The 21,705-nt window shown below is 41.1% G+C and overlaps 1 protein-coding gene across 2 annotated transcripts in view; it reads left to right on the top strand.

Annotated features, from left to right (window-relative positions):
- Positions 1–21,705, top strand: part of LOC149808590 (uncharacterized) — a 41,074-nt gene that overhangs the window by 5,503 nt on the left and 13,866 nt on the right. For both annotated transcript variants that reach the window (XM_089979683.1, XM_089979674.1), the window contains exon 3: positions 5,983–6,030. In XM_089979683.1, coding sequence (XP_089835809.1) covers positions 5,983–6,030 — 48 coding nt within the window. The remainder of the gene's footprint in view (positions 1–5,982; positions 6,031–21,705) is intronic.

Genomic DNA, 21,705 nt, shown 5'->3' on the forward strand with positions numbered 1-21,705 from the left:
ATAAATGTAGGTAGAAGAATAATGTTTTTACAATAGGAAATATAGTTTTACATCGAACAGCTGGTGCACCACTCTGACTAGGAGCCTTGTAACCTGTAATTAATCAGTCGATAAATTGACTAGAAGCCTTGTAACCTGTAATTAATCAGTCAAGTCGATAACTTGACTAGGAACCTTGTAACCTGTAATTAATCAGTCGATAACTTGACTAGCAGCCTTGTAACCTGTAATTAATCAGTCGATAACTTGACTAGGAGCCTTGTAACCTGTAATTAATCAGTCGATAACTAATACTAAAATGGTTTAAAGATAATTACTAAAGAGAATGAAAATCTTAAAATTAAGATACAATGAAAACAAGAAACATTTTTATATAAACAACTTGCAAATTTTATCCAAGTCTATTAAAAACTTTTTGCGAGATTTAAGGTTTAAAATGGAGAAAATCAAATTCATGCTTTTTAATATTTACGAATTTTCATCGTGCCATAGATGGGGTTTCAAATATTTGTACGGTTTAAACGGCTTCGTTTAACAAAGACTATACGTAATTCTATTATAATTTTGAAAACAGAACCCATGAAAGATTCCGAAACACATGTACATCGTTATTTGAATAATACTGGTAGCACTGAAAACTCTACGCTCAAGGAGCTGCGAAGAAAACTGAAAATTTCATAATCTCGGCATTATATCATAGGTACCAGATATATGAAGGCCTTCGTTTTGAGATGTGTGTGTGTGTATGTGATTTAGATTTTTAACGTAGCTTTAACAATTTTCCAGTCATATCGCTACGATGTCTGCAGTGTGGCAGTTTTAAGTGATGTCTAGCACTGGGGCATCATGCCACAGACATGTAGCATGATGTCCCACTAAGTCACATTATCCTGACACAAGGCCGACCAGTCCTAACACTAACCTCTTAATGCTGAGCGCCTAGCGAGGCAGCTGTTAGTACTATTTTTTTAAGTCTTTGGTATGAATCGGGCTGGGTTCGAACCCACTAGGCATCTGGAGCGGACGCTCTAACCACTAGGCCACCAGAGCGGTCGTTTTGAGATGAGTTGCATTCCCGAAAACAGTTTCAAATTCTCTTAATTTTAAATATTTCGACTAATTGTGAACAAATATGTTTTGTTATTTTAATTATGTTTGTATGTGTGTGTTTGTGAGATCTTACATATAGACTGGAATGTTTAATGCAATTAAAAAGCAGAGTATAAATATGCTTACCTAGGACGAATTAGGACAAATTAACTAAATATGAATTCATTCATGAGAAAGAAATCTTTCAATACATAGAGAGCAGTCTCAAACCAAAAACTAAGAACTATAAATAGGAACGTTATTTTTGTCGCCTTTTTAAACTTATATTCCAGTTTGTTGCGTTTAATTTTTTTTAAAAAAAAGATCGTTTACCGTCTTCAAACATAAATTATTTAAAATATTTAGGGACATGAGTGTAATTAGTCACCCTGAGCCTGATAAGATGAAGAGGAAAATAAAATTCAAGGTTAATAGCATTCGAGACATACCGCTTAAACTTGTCAACACAAGTGCCCGACATATCTTTATGCGACAGTAACTAAAAGTAATAAACCAATATGAATCTGTTGATAAGGCGTTACCGTAACTAAAAGTAATAACCAATATGAATATGTTGATAAAGCATTACCGTAACTAAAAGTAATAACCAATATGAATCTGTTGATAAGGCATTACAATAACTAAAAGTAATAACCAATATGAATCTGTTGATAAGGCATTACAATAACTAAAAGTAATAACCAATATGAATCTGTTGATAAGGCATTACAGTAACTTAAAGTAATAACCAATATGAATCTGTTGATAAGGCAATACAGTAACTAAAAGTAATAACCAATATGAATCTGTTGATAAGGCATTACAATAACTAAAAGTAATAACCAATATGAATCTGTTGATAAGGCATTACAATAACTAAAAGTAATAACCAGTGTGAATCTGTTGATAAGGCATTACAGTAACTTAAAGTAATAACCAATATGAATCTGTTGATAAGGCATTACAGTAACTAAAAGTAATAACCAATATGAATCTGTTGATAAGGCATTACCGGATAATCATTTAATTTGATTTCGAGGTTTCTAAATCAAAATACAGTCTGAAAAGTAACGAGTTTTGATATAGATTTTAATTGGTTACGCTGAATGTTGACGAGTGCAAGGGAAACTAAATCAATTTACATTATGTGTGAATGTACGTTTCATTTGCTCTTTATCTGCAGGTGTATTCCTTATTAAACATTTTCTAATTTATGTAATGTTCCATCCAATGTATTATCCTGAGTGTAAAAATTGTTTTATATTATTACTAATTTCAGTTTTAGTTGTTTGTTAACTAAATATTTTGTCGTTTCTGCAAATTATTGATCTCATTTATACCTCACTGAAAAATTGTTGGTAATCCCTCCACAGTTGTAATGACTTTTTTTTTCAATTGCCGGATTACAATGCTTCTCAATATCAGATTCTCTGGTTTCTTGTGCATAGTATTAAAACTCTTTGTAAACCCATTCTTGTGCATAGTATTAAAACTCTTTGTAAACCCATTCTTGTGCATAGTATTAAAACTCTTTGTAAACCCATTCTTGTGCATAGTATTAAAACTCTTTGTAAACCCATTCTTGTGCATAGTATTAAAACTCTTTGTAAACCCATTCTTGTGCATAGTATTAAAACTCTTTGTAAACCCATTCTTGGTGAATCAGTTCTTACATTTATTAAAATAGTATGAAATCCCTAGGAAGAGAAAACGGATATAGCGCGTAATGATCGAGTAACTAAACGCGAGCTGAATTCTATATTTCTTTCAGCATACAGCAGACTGAATAGCTCCAATACCTGTATGTTGTTCATTAGCTGCTACTTGTCCCACCTTTCTCCTGTTTTCATGCATACTATTTTATTCTATTTTAATCGTTCTCACACAGATATTGATACCCATAATCTCCTAAGGTCATGAACATGTTGAATTCAGCTTTAAAAAAATATTATTACTACCATAAAAGGGTTATCTCGTTAATCAGCATTCTTCAAATATTGTTTACAATTTACACATTCTTCGATTTGTACGTAGAACATTATGAAAAAAATCTACCTGGTGCAATTACAATATTTTGTCCTAGCCCAAGTATTACAGCTTGCAAGTCTTATTCAGGTGTGATACCATTTTGAGTGGGCGTAATAACGTTGTATTTTGGATTATGATTTATTAACACCCTGTGGTGTATTTTCCTGCTTGTGAGGAGTTCTATATGTTTCGTATATTGCCATCCTTCTTATTTAGTTCAATTGATATAAAATACTCTTTTCTACTTCCATTCATTACAAGTGCAATAAACATAATCTGAAGTTACATGTTTATCAGACAGTTGGGAAAAAAACATAAAGTTTATATTGCCAATGCTTTTTCTAAAGTGTCAAGGTCAACTAAGCTTTATCTAGATTATACGTTTCAGCCTTGATTTTCCTTTTATATAATGATGTGTCTTTGCTTTTTTGCATTGACCCCAAACGTTTCTCTCTGCATATCCTGAAGTGCTATATTATGTCATTTTCTCTGCGTCAGATTCACTAGAATCAAAACGATTACGCTAATTGCTTCTTGGAAATGCAAAAGCATTAGCATTTGCCCCTCTAATTATCACTGCTGATCGTCCCATTTAATGATAGTAAATATGTATGATGTTTCCTATTTCGAAACCTAAATCTAAACGATCAGGAATATTATCTGCACTAATTATTATATAGCATTCATCGTAATTTATTTCTTGGTAGCTTATTGCTTTACTCAGTATTTTATCTTAATTGTTCAACTTTTTTATGACAGAGGTTACAGTCTCATCGTGTTTTAAGTATGTCTCATATACTGAATTATCTTTTAAAGCTATTGCAACAAAACCTACAATAATGGCACCAAACTCTGTAAAAGCTAGAGATAAAATAAATCCAGTGCGACTGACACCCGTAACCACTAAAAAGGCAGCCGCAGCACCCGGTCCACTAGCAACACTTGCCATACAAACATGCCTAAAGTTTAAAACAAACGGTAATTTAGATGTTTCCTTTCAGTTTTTTTTTCTTATATCGCTATAATGTTCCAGCTCATTAACTCGGTGACTCTTAATTTTGCTAATTTTCATCAGCCTAACTTTCAGTCCATGGTCCTTAGGTAATTTTTCAACCATTTAAGCAGATTTACTCTATGGTTAATAAATTGAATCAATTATTTTTTCTGGGGGATGTTCCTTGTCATATAAGATAGTCAATCGCAAAGGGGAAAAAGGAACTGGTATAGCCAGCTTTAGCATTTTCCTCCGTGTCAGTTTTAGTTGGGAAATTTCTTCTAAAATTAAATATCTTCTTTAAACGCACACTCTAACTTAATACAAAAGGTCTGTAACTTACTATAAAGTTTGAGTTTAATGTGGCATGTTAAAAATTGTTATTCGTTTCGCTTCACGTTTAGTATTATGAATTACATTAAATTTTTAGTTATGGCTCTACTTATAATTCTATTGTCAATCTACTATATTTTTGGGAATAGATTTACTGTATTAGTCTCTTTAAAGGATGTTTTCTTAGTCCCCGCCGACACTAACTCAAAAGAAATCAAAATTATATGACACCTACTAATATAGCAACAAATGCGTCAGCTATTAAATAATAAATGTTGTACCCAAACAATGCAACACCGTCTACTTCAGTTATGTTAGTGTTCATAATATTTTTAATTATTATGCTTTTTCTTTTTCTTCTTCATGAGGAACTATTTTTTTTGTGTTGTTGTTGTGAAGTTAGTTTCTCAGTTTTACTTTCTGCACCTTCCATTTATTTTGCAACGGAATTGAGGTTTCCTAAGTATTTATTCAGTTACTATTCAAGTCACGTTCATGTTGTTTGGGGCTTTTTGGTGGCGAGAATCAAATTATTTTCAAGTTACCTTCATGTTTTATAGAATGTTTTGGTGGTGAGAATCAAATTATATTCAAGTTACCTTCATGTGTTTTGGGAGTTGGTTTTTTTTTATTTGGTGCTGAGGATCAAATTATTTTCCAGCTGTACTCAAGTTTTGCTCAATTCATTTTTGAGTTACCTGCAAGCTACAATCAAGTTACCTTTTAGCTATTTTCAAGTTACATTCATTTTTGTAACAGCAGTAGAATAGAAACATAAGAAAAAGACTTGGAGATTTATTTAAAATAAATGTAGATTAGTGCAGATTATAAAGTTACAACATTGTGGATTCAGACTCGACTTCCACTGATCTAGTTCTTGTCATTTTGCTATCGATACACACTACATTTCTGAGCAAAACGGTCCTTCTATTTTATCGTTTCTAGAGTATACACATTCAAAGCAAGTTATTAAATCTTCATGGGGAAATCCAAGATTGCGTTCATGAAGAGAGAGAGAGAGAGAGAGAGAGAGAGAGAGAGAGAGAGAGAGAGAGAGGGAGAGAGAGATTTGCTCCACTGCATTTGAAAATTAACCATGTGAAAACTTTGGCTGAAATTAGCTATAAAAAGTACACGCACACCTCATATCATAATCTCCTTCCAGTCTGTATTACTTTGGCATGTTTTATCCAATTTGTACGATATTCTAACCATATATTTAAACGTTATGTGTCATTCAACACGGACAAAATAAAATACTACTTTGAAGAGCTTTGTTTGTACTAGTGAGCAGGAGGACCATTCTCTATCTTTATGAGAACTATTGAAAACTTGCGCCAGACAACTGGAAATTGCTTCTGACACAAGTTCAGTTCAGATAAAACAAAGTAAACTGCGGAGAATAAAACAAGCTAAGAAAATTCTAAACCTTAATTCTTTTTTCATTTGCTTAAAAATGGCAATTGTCGTCACTTCCAGAGTTGATTGTTTATTCACTGACGTTGCAACTACTAAGATATTTTTCTATTTCCTTTCAGACTACGCAGAAGGTGTAATGTCTTTAGCGGACTTAGATTTTAATGCAGGTATGCAACAGAAAAAAAGAAGAAAAAAAAACAGGAGATCATATTTATGTTTACCTGGGATAAAATAAATAATTCCACGAATCATTGTTAACATATAACTCATACGTTCTAGGATTTAGGCCAAACAAACAATGTGGCGGCAATATTCTCAAAATCCTGTATAAGTGTAGAATAGTAGTAAATGGGGTCACTTTAGCGTCAAGGGGAATTAGCATTAAAAAACACCCTGGGTCACTTTGGCGTCAATGGGAAATTTAACATTACAAAAACCCCTGGGTCACTTTGGCGTCAAGGGAAATTTAACATGGGAATATATTTTGGGTCTGTTGAGCGACAAGGGAAATTAACATGGGGAATAAATCGTGGGTCTGTTGAGCGACAAAATGGAACAGGGTCGGGACCCTATTTTAATAAGGTCCCGACCTGAGGGGTCTATGGAAAGGGAACAGGGGAGAGGGATAGAACACACACACACACACACACACACACACACACACACACACACACACACACACACACACATATTAAATAATAAAAGGGGTAGACAATTAAAAGTCGATCTCTTTTCGAGAAATGTGGGTGGCCCTGAAAAGGGCCTTTGGGTTTATATATGCCCTTAACATGAAGGGCATCTGTGACTTCTTCTTGTCCTTAGGCTTCGTCTCACTGTAGGACCGTAAATCAGGACTCTTTTGAGGCATCCTTGCCTCTCCACGTAAATCCTACGTATCCATAGGTTGCTGGCGGTCCTATGGACAACTGTCCATTCGGATCGGACATACATCGGTATGTCCGTCCTAAACATCATTGTTGACACAAGGGTGGAAGATTCAACTTCAGTCTACATGCTGAGGCGACGAGAACAGGTAAATCAATGCAGTGAACTGCTCTTATTTATAGGTAGAGGAAGGATTGAAACGGATTGAGTTCATTGACCAATCCAAACACGCGTTACAAAATTCAGTCAGCTCGCATCCAATCCGAAGAGAACAGTCTGTGACGTCACGTGGTCTATATAGATTCGCTACCGCCTGTGTGCAGTCAGTCGATGCGAGACAGTGATTCAACATGACGGAAACTCAGAAAACGATCCATTGGGGTGCACCAGCAGTGGAGACTACACAAGCGAACCCGGACTTACTTTCAGAAGAGGTACATTGGGATTTTGTGGATTTTCTTACCTCGCAAGAATTTGTTCCGGAACCTTCGTCACCTTCATTACCACACGTGGAGAATTTTAGACAGAGACAGAAAGAAGAATTGGAGAAATTTATACAACGACAAAAGGAAGCGGAACAAGCTTTTCTTTTACAGCAACAACAGCAAGAAGAGGTAAGAAAAAAACAAAAACAACAACAAGCAGCAGCAAAGAAACAAGAGGGTGAAAATCAAACGGTCACGGTACTGTTAGACATTTTAGCGGAGTTAAGAAGTCTGAAACAAATGTATCAGACTTCTTTATCACGACCGAAGAGAATACGACCTTCCCGAGCTAAACACGCCAACCCTGTGACTAAGCCTACCGTACCACCCTTAGTGATTTCATCCCAATCATCATCATCAGCAGTAGGCCTCGGCCGTGGCAAAGGCTTAAGGCAGTTAAAGTTGATTGCTTAAACTCACCCCTACACCAAAAACCAAAGGCCCTTTTCAGGGCCACCCACTTCTCTCGAAAAGAGATAGACTTTCAATTGCCAATAACTCAAAAAAAAACCATTTTACCCCTATAGTACGTGTATATGAGTGCGTGAGTGTAGCTTCTTATTTAAAATCAAAACTCAAAGACACTTACCTTTTTATAAATAGTTACAATCCAATTCACAATTCACAACAGAGCACTTTAAAAAGTACATTCACTTCTTCTGTCTCACTGTTTAGTCTCTGTTTTTTAAATTTCTTCACCGTCACAGTCTTTTCCTCCTCTCCTCCTCACTTTCTTCCCTTCTTCTTTTCTTCTCCTGTTTCTTTTTCTTCACCTTTCTGCTATTTTCCTCTTCTTCTTCCTCTGAAGAATCCCTCTCTTCTTCTGACTCCTCTTGTTTCTTTTTTGGGCAATCTGGAGACCAATGTCCTTTTTCTTGACAATAATAACAGGTATCTTGACTTTTGTCTCTTTTAACGCCTGTTTTTCTTTTTTGACGGTCTGGACACTCTGAAGACCAATGCCCTTTCTTCTAACAGATATAGCAAGTATCTTCAATTTTATCTCGAAAGGAAGGAGAGTAGTCCGTCGGCTGGTCTGAAGAAAATTTTCTAATGACCCCTCGCAACGCTCTGATGAAACGTTCCATCTAGGTAGTCTCTTCCATCGTTGTGCTCGGTTTGAGAGTGAAATGAATAGTGAAAGGACAAGACACATACCCTTTATATACGCTGGTCTGCTAGGACTATAAATTAGTCCATGGTGTTTAAACTTGAGTCATTTGACGTTTTGCACTCAAGATGAAACGATCCAATTCATTTAAGAAGAAAGAAGAAGAAAGTAAGAGGCAGAAACGTGATCTATCGCCTCGTACCAGGGCTGAAGTCTTGGCACAAATTCATGCCAGTGATTTTGAAGAGGACATGAGTGAACCAGAATCCGAACCCTCTAAACGAAGTTCACCACCCTTAGTTAACCCTGAAAAGTACTATTCCATTCGAGAGACAGAAAAGCGCTCCTCTAGAAAATTTAGAACCACGGCTTACAAATACACGGTGAAGTTTAAAGATTTCAAGTCCGAAGTACCGTTAGAGAAAGCAGAAGGGTTCATCACCGGGGTGTGGGATTCTTTGCTCACCACACTCAAGCGACAATGTCAACCCAAAGAAGACGATCGCTTGAGACTTTCCATACAACACGACGGTTTGAAATCCCCTGTTTGGATCGAGTTTAGCAGCCCTGCAGAATTGACTGCTTCCAAAGTCATGGACAAGATTCAACACGTACAACAATCCAATGACCAGTCTGATATCACCGATGGAAAGCCACACTGTCCATAACCCACGTCTCCCCTCCTCAAGGGACTGGCCGCAAAAAAGTCTTATTGGTGAACGACCTTCGCAGCACAAAAAAGAGTCTCGTCCGAATTCACAACCCTCAAGACCAGATGTGTTTAGCCAGGGCTATCGTGGTGGGACGAACCTATGCTAACAAGAATGACACGGTAGAATGGAAAAGAGCCTGGAAAACTATTCAACAATCCGACCGAGCCAAACAACGAAATGAAGCAGATCTCCTGTTACAACAAGCCGGACTGTCCAAAGACAAACCCTGTGGCATTCCTGAAATGCAAAAATTGCAAGATGCCCTAGCTCCACGATACACCTTGAAAGTGCACCCTCAAGAAGTGCGCGGACCTCTGTTGTTTCGAGGGAAAGACTTTAAGGACGGAAAATACATTCATGTCTATTATCACGATGACCATTTCGATACCATTACCAGTATCACCGGATTCCAGGGATATGTTTATTACTGTGAGAAATGTGACCATGGTTATCACAATCGAGAGCAACACAAGCATTGCGGATTGAAATGCTCAGGATGTTTGGCCTCTCCACCCTGTCTGAGCGAAGGACCAGTACATTGTTCAACTTGTCTCCGCATGTTTGTCAGCCCTACCTGTTACCAACAACATTTGAAGACGCAAGGTTCACAGCAGAAATGTGCTTGTCAACTGCTGAGATTGTGCCCTACTTGTGGACAAGGCATACGTACCAACAGTGCCAAGGCACACGTATGTTCAGGAAAGAAAAAATGTCACATTTGTCACCACATCGTGGACTTGGAACATCAATGCTACGTGCAAAAATACCAACCCCCACCAGAGCAAGAGGATGGAACAAGAAGAAAGGCAATTTCATCTTTTTCGATTTCGAATGCATGCAAGAGACTGGCATTCACGTTCCTAATTTCTGCGTGGCTCATCGAGCGTGCGAGAAGTGCATTCAAGAACCTATCTTCAGTCATTGCCCTCACTGCAGCAAGATTCCTGGAGGACGGGAAAAAATCTTTCGGGGACCGAACACGCTAGCTGATTTTGCCCAATGGGTCTTAGACCCCATCGACAAGACGTGGAGCCAAGAGGACATCGAACGTTACGGAGATTGTCATCGTCATGCCACGGTGATGGCTCACAATTTCTCCGGATACGATGGACAGTTTCTTTTGAGATACTATACGGAACAAGGCACCGAGCGTCCTAAAGTGACTTTGAACGGAGCCAAAATCATTTTCATGCAAGTGGGACAAGTACAGTTTAAAGATTCGATGAGTTACTTGGCCATGCCTTTGAGCCGAATGCCTAAAACGTTTGGAATGACAGAAATGGCTAAAGGGTACTTTCCACACTTTTTCAATACGGAAGCCAATCAACACGCCGTTCTACTCCATTTACCTGAGGCTCACTATTACGACCCCGACAACATGCGTACCGAACAAAGAGAAGCTTTCTACGCTTGGTACCAGGCTCACGCCTCCGACCCTTTCGACTTTCAGGAAGAAATGTTAAAGTACTGTCGTTCCGACGTGGACATTTTACGACGTTGCTGTGGAAAATTTCGAGAACTGTTCATGGAACACGGAGGGGTCGATCCTTTGAAAGAAGCTTGCACCATTGCCAAAGCGTGTTCCTTAGTGTACTGGCAACGATTCATGCCTGAAAACACCGTGGCTGACATCAGTCCTCAAACGACCAACTATGTCAAACGTCAATACTCGGTCAAAGCCCTACGCTGGTTACGTTACTTGTGCGACAAGGAAGACAAATGGATTCAGCATGCCCGCAAGGGAGGAGGCAAAAAGACCATCGGAACGCATTCGGTCGATGGCTGGGACTTAGAAAACCCCAAGATCGTGTACGAGTTTAACGGTTGCTTATTTCACGGATGTCCCGTCTGTTACCCTGACCGTGGCACTAAAAATCAGTTTTTACAACGAACCATGGAAGACTTGTACCAGGCCACTTGTCAGCGACGTCTAAAGTTAGAACAGGAAGGATACCAAGAGGTGGAAATGTGGGAACACGAGTACGATCGCCGTTTGAAAACCGATCCCGAATTTAAACGCCTCGTGGAAAGTTACCAGTTCATGGACCCCCTGAACCCGAGGGATAGTTTGTACGGAGGAAGGACCAATGCCACCTGTTTGTTGTACCAAGCCGACGAAGAGAAAGGAGTAGAAATCAAATACTTGGACGTGTGTTCGCTGTATCCCTACGTGTGCAAATATTGTCGCTTTCCTGCAGGGCACCCGTAATTGTTCACGGAACACATCGACCTGAAAAACATTCGACAATACGAAGGCTTGATCAAGTGCAAAGTTTTGCCTCCCACGGACTTGTACCATCCCGTCTTACCTCACCATTGTCAAGGCAAACTGATGTTTCCTTTGTGCCGTACTTGTGCCGAAACGTGCAACCAAGATCAACCTTGCCAGCACACCCAGGAAGAACGCGCCTTAACGGGGACGTGGGTCAGCGTAGAATTGTTCAAAGCTCTGGACATGGGATATCAGCTGTTAGAAGTGTACGAAATTTGTCACTTTCCCAAGACACAACAATACCACAAGGGTGACCCCCACGCAGAAAGGCATTTTCGCAGACTACGTGGATGCCTTTTTGAAACTGAAGCAAGAAGCCAGTGGCTATCCTTCCTGGTGTCACACTCCCGAAGGCCAAAAGACATTCAAAGAGAAATACTGGGCACAAGAAGGCATTACTTTAGATCACATCGAGAAAAACGAAGGCAGGCGATCGTTTGCCAAAGTGATGTTAAATTGCTTGTGGGGTAAAATGGCACAACGTCCGTGTTTACCCAAGACGGAGTATTTGGCAGAACCTTCCCACTACTTTCAGATGATTCACGACAAAATCAAATTCATGAAACACGTGGACGTCGTTCGCGAGGATTTGATCTTGGTCAATTACGAAGAAGATCTGGACTTTGTACAAGACGACCCTTTTGGAAATGTCATCATTGCGGCTTACGTGACAGCTCATGCTCGCTTAAAATTGTACGAAGCTTTAGAACTGTTAGGGGAACGCGTCCTGTACTTTGACACGGACAGTTGCATTTACATCCATTACCCGAGTCAACAGCACCCTGACATCGAAGGAGACCGTTTAGGAGCCTGGACAGAGGAGCATCCCGACGACAAGATTCTAAGTTTCGTCAGTGGCGGTCCAAAAAATTACGACTACGAATACCGGGACCCACAAGGAGAAGTGCACACGAAGTGTAACGTGAAAGGATTGACTCTGAATTATCGTACCAGTCGTGTGGTGAACTTTGGGGTATTGAAAGAAGCCTTGCAATCTGGAGAAGATGAACACTTTAAAGTGACCACCTATCAACCCAACAAGATTGTACGTTTACCCACTCACCACATCGTCAGTCGACCCTTGGAAAAAGTCTATCAAATCGTGTACCAGAAGCGAGTGCGACTTCCCAATCATTTCACCTTACCGTATGGACACGTCGATATTGGTCTGTATATAAAAAGGAACCATAGGCAAGATCGATAGTTCATTGTGACTACCAAGACCAAGCGAACAAGATGAATACTTTCAGAGAAACACAAAACAAGTTTAGAAAGGCACAATTCAAGTTTGGGGCTTCTGAAGTGGAATCGATTGTGAGCCTTGCGACTTTTCAACCTGTGTTAGTGACAGTACCAGAAGAACCCGTCACCCAGGACAGGACTGTCGTGGACATCCCTGAAAGACCCTTTCGGGAGGACACTTGTGTGACCTTACCCCCTATAGAACTGGTCAGAACATTACCCAAAACATGTTGTACAGACACTTGTGTTTATTCCACGTTGATGGTTATCATATGCCTTTTATTGTTGTACTAAAGCCTTTGGCTTTTATGTATTTTTGTCTTTCGTATTCATGTTTAAAACATTCAATAAACGTGTCCTGAAAAAAGTATATAAACTCTCGTCTTGTTTGTTTTCGTGTCACAAGTGACATTCCTCACACTGTGGCTACCTCTGCTGTCTCTGCTCCCTCTTCCTCCACTGTCAAAGTCATCGACGAACACTTAGATCGTGCCAGTTGGGAGGCTTTGTATCTTCGCCATCCCTTTAGCATGCTCATTGCTGGACCTAGCGGTTCAGGCAAAACCGAATTCGTCAAACGCTTGATCGAACATAAACATCATTTGATCGATCGTCCACCTCAACGAATCGTGTGGTGGTACAAAGAGTGGCAATCGGCGTACAGCCTCTTGCGAGAAAGTCAAGGCGATTCCATCGTGTTTGTGGATGGCATTCCTAAAAAAGACGACGGCATCGTCTCTGACTCCCGTCAAACTCATTTGGTCATTTTCGACGACATGTTAGGAGAAGACGAAGAAGAAATTAAACTGTGGTTCACGCGCAAAGGGCATCATCGTAATGCCAGTGTCGTTTATATCACACACAATTTGTTTCAAGAAAGTAAAGCCCATCGCACCATCAGTCTCAATGCACATTACGTGGTCTTGTTTAAAAGTCCTCGAGATAAATCTCAAGTGCAAGTCTTAGCCAAACAGTTAGGGACACCTTGGCTGACTCAGGCGTACGACGATGCCACTCAAACTCCACAAAATTAGTCCAAGAGAGGCATTTCGGCCAGGACGCAACATCACACTCGCAAACCACGACCTAGCACGGCGGTGACCGCGTCTCCGGCAGCCTCAAGTTCATCCACTTCTCCGCTGATGACACCAAGAACTGAAGAGTACTTGGAGACGTTGATCACACCAAGAACGTCTCCGTTGATGACCCGAAGAACTTCCCCTGTGGCAGGACCCACCAATTTAGCGGCAGTGGCTGCTGCTCACAAAGTACCTTCTCCCAAAATCAAAGTCCAAGAAAGATCGGGCATGTTAGAAAGTTTACTGGATTTGTCCAAGCAAGAACTGGCTCGATTTAGTCCGTTGCGTACCCCTGCACGACGTGTCATGCCTGTCCTGAAGTTGATACGACGTAAAGACAATCAGTGGCGACGCGTTTCAGTATAAAAAAGGTGTGTGACCAAGTCGGGCTATCAGTGTTGTGGTGCTCCTGAAGATTCAAAGATGTCACCTTCCAAAAAACATCCCTCTTCTAAACAACCCGAAGGAAAGAAAAGGAAAGGACTGCCACCACGTTTAGTCAAACATGGAGACATGTTATCTGTCCTGTCCAAATCTTCTCCACCCCTACGAAAAAAACTCATTCAATCAGCTTCCAAAGAGGTCATCGATACCGTGTGCGAATGTTGTTTGAACGTCTTGAAAGGTACGATCCCTTTGTCCAAACACTAGAAACAATGCTTAGGCAAACATCGTCACGTTCTTCGCCAAATGGTTCAAAAGAAAATCCCCCTTCGTCAAAAAAAGAAGATGTTGGTCCAACGTGGAGGCATTTTACCCCTCTTGTTAGGCCCCTTGCTGAAAGGAGTCTTGGGAACCATGTTGGGAGGACTGATGGGAGCAAGATAAAAAGGCCCTCGGAAGTCCCAAGATCTCAGAATCGACCCTTGACAACCCCATTGAAGGACGAAAACTAGCTTTAGTGCCTTACAAACGATGGATGGAATACCATCGTTGGCAAGAACAACGCACCCCGCATTTAGCTCCTAATCCCCATTTGAGCAAAATGTCCCAGTTACAACACGAATTGCAGTCCTTGATGGATCGCCAAGATTTGTCCGAAACAGAAAAATCGCAAAAGTACGGTCAACTCTTGCAACGACTACAACTCTTTCACCAGAAAGCTTTAGACGAAACAGCTCTACCCACTCTGAAAGATTTTAAGACCTTGATGAAAAGTCCAGCACCATCACCAGTACCACCACCACCACTACCAGTGACCAAGACAGAAAAAGAAGAAGAAGAAGAAGGGTTTCAAACTCCACCAGAAAAAGTACGCAAGTTAACAACACCACCTACCTCCAGAATTGGATGGATTAAAAAGATGATGACCACCCCTTCTTCATCACAAGAGAAAAAGAAAGTGAAGACAGAAGTGAAACAAGAACCGATATCCCCTGTTCCGACATCCTCCCCTGCGACACCTATTGCTGGTCGCACACGCAAAGCATTGCAATCCAAGAAAGTACCCCAAGAGAAAAAGAGTAGCATCTTCCAAGAGTGGGTGCCTTATTAACACACAAACACAAAATGGAAAAAGTGTTAGCCAGCATTTATTACGATCCCTCGCATCCTGCAGGTTACGCAGGGGTTGAAAAATTGTATCGTGCTGCCAAAATGCGACTGAAAAGTCTCCGTTTACCTCAAGTGCAACGATGGTTACAAGAACAAGCTACCTACACTTTACACAAACCCATTCGCCGCAAGTTTGCCAGAAGTCGCACCCGAGTGGAAGGCATCGATCATCAATGGCAAGCCGATTTAGCCGATGTCTTTCATTTGGGCAGCTACAATCGTGGTTACAAATATTTGTTTTGTGTCATCGACGTCTTTTCCAAATTTGCCTGGGTCGTACCCTTGACTTCCAAATCGAGCAGCGAGTTAGTGCGAGCCCTGCAACGAGTGTTGAAACAAAGCGGTCGTCACCCTCTTCGATGGCAAACGGACAAAGGCACCGAATTTCTGAACCAAGCTTTCCAAAAAGAATTAAAGAAACGTGACATTCATTTTTTTACCACCGAGAATCCCGAAACCAAAGCCAGCACCGTGGAACGTTTTCAACGCACTTTGAAAGAACGCATGTGGAAATATTTTACGCATCACCACACTCTGAAGTACATCGACATCTTACCGCACCTGGTGCAAGCGTACAACGAATCTTACCATCGAAGCATCGGACGTGCCCCGCAAGAAGTGACTCCCGAGAACGAAGTGCTGGTGTTTGAGCGCCTGTTTGGTACGTCCCCGACGAGGGCTGCCCCCAAGAAAAGTGGAGTGTTGACCGTAGGAGATTGGGTACGCATTGGCAAAACCAAACGCACTTTCGACAAAGGTTACTTACCTAACTGGACCACCGAATTGTTTCGTGTCACTGAACGAGTGCATGGCCGTCATCCTGCCGTCTATAAATTGGAAGATATGAACGGAGAAGTGCTCAAAGGAACGTTTTACTTACCCGAGTTACAACTTGTCACCAAAAAAGAAGACGACGTGTAGGACATCGAAAGCATTCTCGAACGCAGAACCCGTAAAGTGGGCAAACGACGTGTCAAAGAAGTCAAAGTACGTTGGAAAGGATATCCACCCAGTTTTGATTCTTGGATCGACGCTTCGCAAGTCATCGACTATAAAAAGACGTGACCATCATGCCCTTTCACACAGACGCAGCTACGTCGACCACTCCTTCACCTAGTTCTTCTCTGCAAGATTTACAAAAACCACCCTTGTGGGTGTGGTCTGGAGAACGTGTACCTAAAACGCAAATCGTCTTTTTCTGCCAAATCTTTGTGGTGTATTGTGTCATCGGGGCAACCATCGCCAATTTGAGTTTGCAACAAGGAGACAAACAATTGTGGACCATTTTACTGAGCAGTTGCATCGGTTACCTGCTGCCCAATCCCTCCCTGAAATTCTCTTCCAACGGGAACCAGGGGAACCTTGTGTCCAGTGCCAGTGTCAGTCACCACTCGAACAACAACAATAACCCCATTTTGAGCGGAGACACGCCTCTGACGTCCAGTAACCCCTTGGACAGCCACAGAACTCTAGAATTATGAGTCACCAAAACCAATTTTACTTAACCTTACCCAGTGACAGTTCCATGGAGGTGTTTCCCAAGAACACGTTGTGCTGTTACACGGCCAAATTACCTCAGACCATCCCATTAGATCACGAAGCCCCTTGGGAAGTGGCTTCAGTAGAAATCATTCACCCGACCCAAGTCCTCAATGTCCTTCCCAATCAAAACTTTTTTGATGTGGAAGTTCATAACGAACAATTGCAACAGTACTTGGATACCTATGGCAAATATGACAAGAAAACCCCTGGCTCAAAAAATCAAAAGTACACCACCTATCACTTGTTCGTTCCCCCATGCTATTATTTTAGTGATCAACATTTGGTGAGCACCATAACCTCCAGGTTTAATGTCGTGTTTCTGAAAGCTTTGGAAAGTGTCAAAAAAAGTGTCACCATGGAATACCACAAAGCAGCTCGTCGCCTCTTGATGAAATTTGACGGGAGTAAAATCGTGTCCATTTTATTTTGTCCTGAATTGTTTGACATGTTGGGCGGAGACATGGACATGAGAAAGGCCATGCTCAAGAAAAACGAATTACCACTCAGTTACGAGAACGAGTCTTTTAGCAAGTTATTTCGTGCCCAGGTAGAACTGAACCAAGGACTGAATTTGATGTTTGTGTACTGCGATGTGGTGGAGTATAACGTGGTGGGACACACCTCTGTGCCGTTACTGCGTGTCATTCCTTTCAAAGTGGATTCTGCCACGGTCACTGACGAGGAAGGTGGAAACACTTACCACGTTCACCGCGAATTTGTACATCCTCACTATTTGCCTGTCAGCATGTCTTATTTGGACACGGTCAACATTGCTATAAAAGGAGATCTGGGACAAAATATTTCATTCACCAAAGGAAAAGTCACGGTGAAACTCCATTTTAGAAAACGGTTCTCTCACGACTCTTAAGTCATGTATCCAGTATACCGAGGGGTTGCTCGACAGCGAGGACACGGTTTAGGAGATATGCTGAAATCGGCCTTTCGTTCGGTGGCCCCGGTGTTGAAACCGATGGTGACACGCGGATTGCACGCCTTGAAAGATGCGGCACTGACACAAGGCAAAGAATTTCTCCAAAATGTCATCATCGACAAACAAAATCCTAAAGAAGCCTTCATGAGGGCAGGCAAAAATGTCTTGCTGCAAACGGGCAAAGACCTTTTGGGTCGACGAGACACACCTATAAATGCCCTGCACGCTACCGAGTCAAGCATTCAGCAAGGACAAAGCAGAAAGAGACGACGAAGAAAACACCCTTTCGCCAGACTTCACACGTCTAAAGCTAGAAAGGCAAAGAAAAGAAGAACCATTCGAGACTTAGACGTTTTCGATTATTGAGAAAGAGAAAAAATGATGCACCGAGAGTCTTGCGCCTGTTCCAAGTCGGAACTGGATCTGTTTGCCATGCCCCCCACCATGATGACCATGCAAGAATCCCAGTGGGTGGAATTTCATCCCGTCTCCTCTTTGACGGATTCCGCTCCCATCGAGTTTGAAATCAAAGGACAACCCGAAGATTACATCGATCTGAATAGCAGTTACCTGTATTTGAAAGTGAAAGTGATCAAAACGGACAACACCAATCCAGTAGCTCCTGTCAACAATTTCATGCATTCCTTGTTCAGCGAAGTGGACTTGTACTTGAATAACAAACTGGTCAGCAGCAGCATGGATACTTACCCATATCGTGCCTACCTGGAAAATCTCTTGACGTACGGAAAAGAAGCCAAGAATACTCATCTGGATGCTTGCGTGGTATGGAAACCTGACACGGCAGGTGTAGGTACGTTTAGCGACACAGTCCTGACAGAAGATGACAATCCTCACAATGTGGGGTTTAACGACCGTCGTAAGAAAATTCTGCAAGGGCGAAGTTTAGAACTGATGGATCGTTTGCATTTGGACATGTGGTTACAAGAAAAGTATTTGCTGAACGGGGTGGATATCCGTCTGAGACTGAATCGTAGCAGTGCCGCTTTCCATTTGATGGCCCATGCCAATGAATACAAAACTATCATTCAAGAAGCCGGACTTTACGTGCTTCGTGTGGAAGTGTTACCTGAAGTTTGAAACGACGTCAGTCAGACGTTGAGCACAACGAACGCCAAGTATCCGGTACGACGCGTAGAAGTGAAAACGTTCACCATTCCCGCTGGACAGCGATCTATGATCGAAGATCATCTGTTCCAAGGACAGTTACCCAAGCTTTTGATTGTTGGTATCGTCAGGAATCCAGCCTTCAACGGAACCCACGATCAAAATCCTTTTGAGTTTCAACATTACAGTGTGTCCAAGATCGAAGTCAGTCGCGACGGCAAGACCATGTGTACCCGACCCCTTGAGCCCAACTTTGGAGTCGCGAAGAATTATTTGAGATCGTACTTGTCCCTGTACGAAGCCACGAGACAGTTAGGATCCAACACCAGTCACGGTATTTCGTACGACGATTATGCAGGAGGTTATGCTTTGTGGGGTTTTGATTTCACTCCAGACCAAGGCAGCGACGAGGGACATTTCCACCCTATAAAATCGGGTCAGATTCGTGTGGAACTTCAGTTTGCAAATCCACCTACAGATCACACAGTGAGCGTCCTCCTGTATGCAGAATTTGACAATACCATAGAAATCAACAGTTTGATAGAAGTCATTCTAGACTATTAGAAGCCATGGAAGACTGTTATCCCTCTTTACCTAGTGGAGAAACTTTGAAAATGGAATGTGAGGAGACCGGGGAAGAAGAATCTCAAGACAAAGACGAAGAAGTTATCATGATGAAGTCAAGATGGCCAGAACAAGGAGCCCATTTAGTCTCCTGTTTTGCCAAACACTTGGTCGAAAAAATGACGGAATTGATCAAGAAAGATTGCTATGGATGTCACAACGATCATCCCAGTCAAATTCAACACGACAAATGTCTGATGTTAAGTCAAGAAGAAAAATTGAACGAGTATCTGGACGAAGCTTGGAGTCTCATCTCGGACTAAGTCGTGTTGCATCAGTGGTATAAAGACTTGCGTGAACATTCGTGTCCACCATTAACCACTCAAGAGATCCATCGTATCGAAGCTGTCCTGAATCAGAGTGGGAAGACGAAGCGAAGAAACGGTTATTTGTCAGACATTTTCAAGCAAAAAGTCAGGATCGAACTGATGACTTATTATTACCTGTGAAGAAGAAAAAAACACACAAAACATGGATACCTGGGAACTTTATTACCTTTTGAACCACAGTTCGTACACGGCTTCTTGGAATCCTGTCGTCTGTGCTAAAGATGAACTCCCTCATCGCAAACCTCAAGACCATCTAGTTTATGTTATCAACACGGACGACAGTCATCTCCCAGGAACCCACTGGGTAGCCGTCTACTTTCCTCAAGAAGGATGTGTGGAATATTTCGATTCGTACGGATTGCCCCCTTTGGAAGACGATATCATTGACTTTATGAGAAGAAATGCTCAGACCACCCGATTCAATAATGTGAAATTACAAGGCACAGATTCCTTGGTGTGTGGACAATATTGTGTGTATTTTCTGCATCATCGCAGCCTGGGCTATTCCTTAGAACATTTAGTGACTCATTTTGATCCTCGTTCTTCTTCTAGAAACGATGTGAAAGTAGATCGATGGTTTTGTGACCATTATGCTTATCTTTTGTCTCAAGCTAGGAAACGTAGTGTCCATCAATGGCCTAATGACGTCCATCAGTGGAAATCACAATTTCATTCACAACGTTGTCAACCCTGTTTAAAGTAGAGTGTTAACTGAAAAAAATGTTTGTCATTAGAAAAAAAGTTTGATGTTATATTATTGAGTTATTGTTAAAAAATCTTAGAGTTGTTTGTTAGTGTTATGTGATTTTGAATAAACAATGTTGTGTTTTGAAAAAAATACCTTTGTCTTTTGTTTGGCTATAAGAATGTTGATTTATGCTCTTTGACTTCTTACTATCCCTCTCATGACACTCATTGAACGTTGCGGCTCGAAAACCGTGGAGGGATGTTTTCCTTCACGTCCGCGCTTTGACTTTAAGAACCGGGGGTAGTTTCCAGTCTAACCATCCATTGTCGACTCAACCTCCTACGAAGATGTGCTCCAAACTAGCTAAGCTAAACGAAGCCTACGTGAATTTGCATAGGGTCAGACACAGTCTGATACCGAAGCCAGAAGAGATAGAGAATGTGAGAATGCTAAACGTCACTGAAGACCTGATAGAAGAGCTCTTCAGAGAAGAAGTGAACAGGGAGAAAGAAGAATGGACAGAGAAGTACAGACTTCAGAAACAGCAGAGAGAGCAGCAACAGCAGCAGCAACCTTAACCTGACAGAGGCTTTGTCGACTGTCGTATCGACACCAAAGAGTTCTTCTTCTCTTTCCGAAGAAGCAGACCTATCGTTAGAAAGTCTATCGTCAGAGCACGTCGCATTCTTAGAAACTAAAAGATTGCCGTAGCAAACAAGAAAAACAGCCCTTTTCAGGGCTACCCCAATACTCTAGAAAAGAAATAACAATCCATTTGCCAATGTGTGTAGGTAGAGTAGTGTGAATATAAACACTGACTCTTTTTTTCATAGTGTGAGTGTAATTGTTTGTGTATATGATTGTGTGTTTGTAAGTGCTCACGTACGTTTGTGTGGATAGTAGATTATGATAATGTTTTTTTTTTAGTGTTTGACGTGTGGGGAGAGTAGATTTGGGGTTTGATTGGATTGCTTTGCGTATGTGGATAGTATATTATTTGTTTAATAAAAATTTTTAGAATAGTGATGGGTAGTTTAAAAAAGTGAGTGAGTGTTTCTTTTAAGTCCGCGCGTTGTTTTGTCATGATCTAGGTAAGATCAATTTTGTTTTAGGGGATGTTTTCCTTCACGTCCGCGTTTTCACTATAAATTAAAAATCGTTCGGCAGTCTAGCTACCCTTGTTGATTGATCAAGAGAATGAACACCAGAATTGTAAAGCTTCTAGAACTCCAGATGCACCTGGAATATGTCAGGCGCATACT

This window comes from Sinohyriopsis cumingii, chromosome 1, assembly GCF_028554795.1.
Source record: "Sinohyriopsis cumingii isolate HCF-2022 chromosome 1, ASM2855479v2, whole genome shotgun sequence".
NCBI classification, from domain to species: domain Eukaryota; kingdom Metazoa; phylum Mollusca; class Bivalvia; order Unionida; family Unionidae; genus Sinohyriopsis; species Sinohyriopsis cumingii.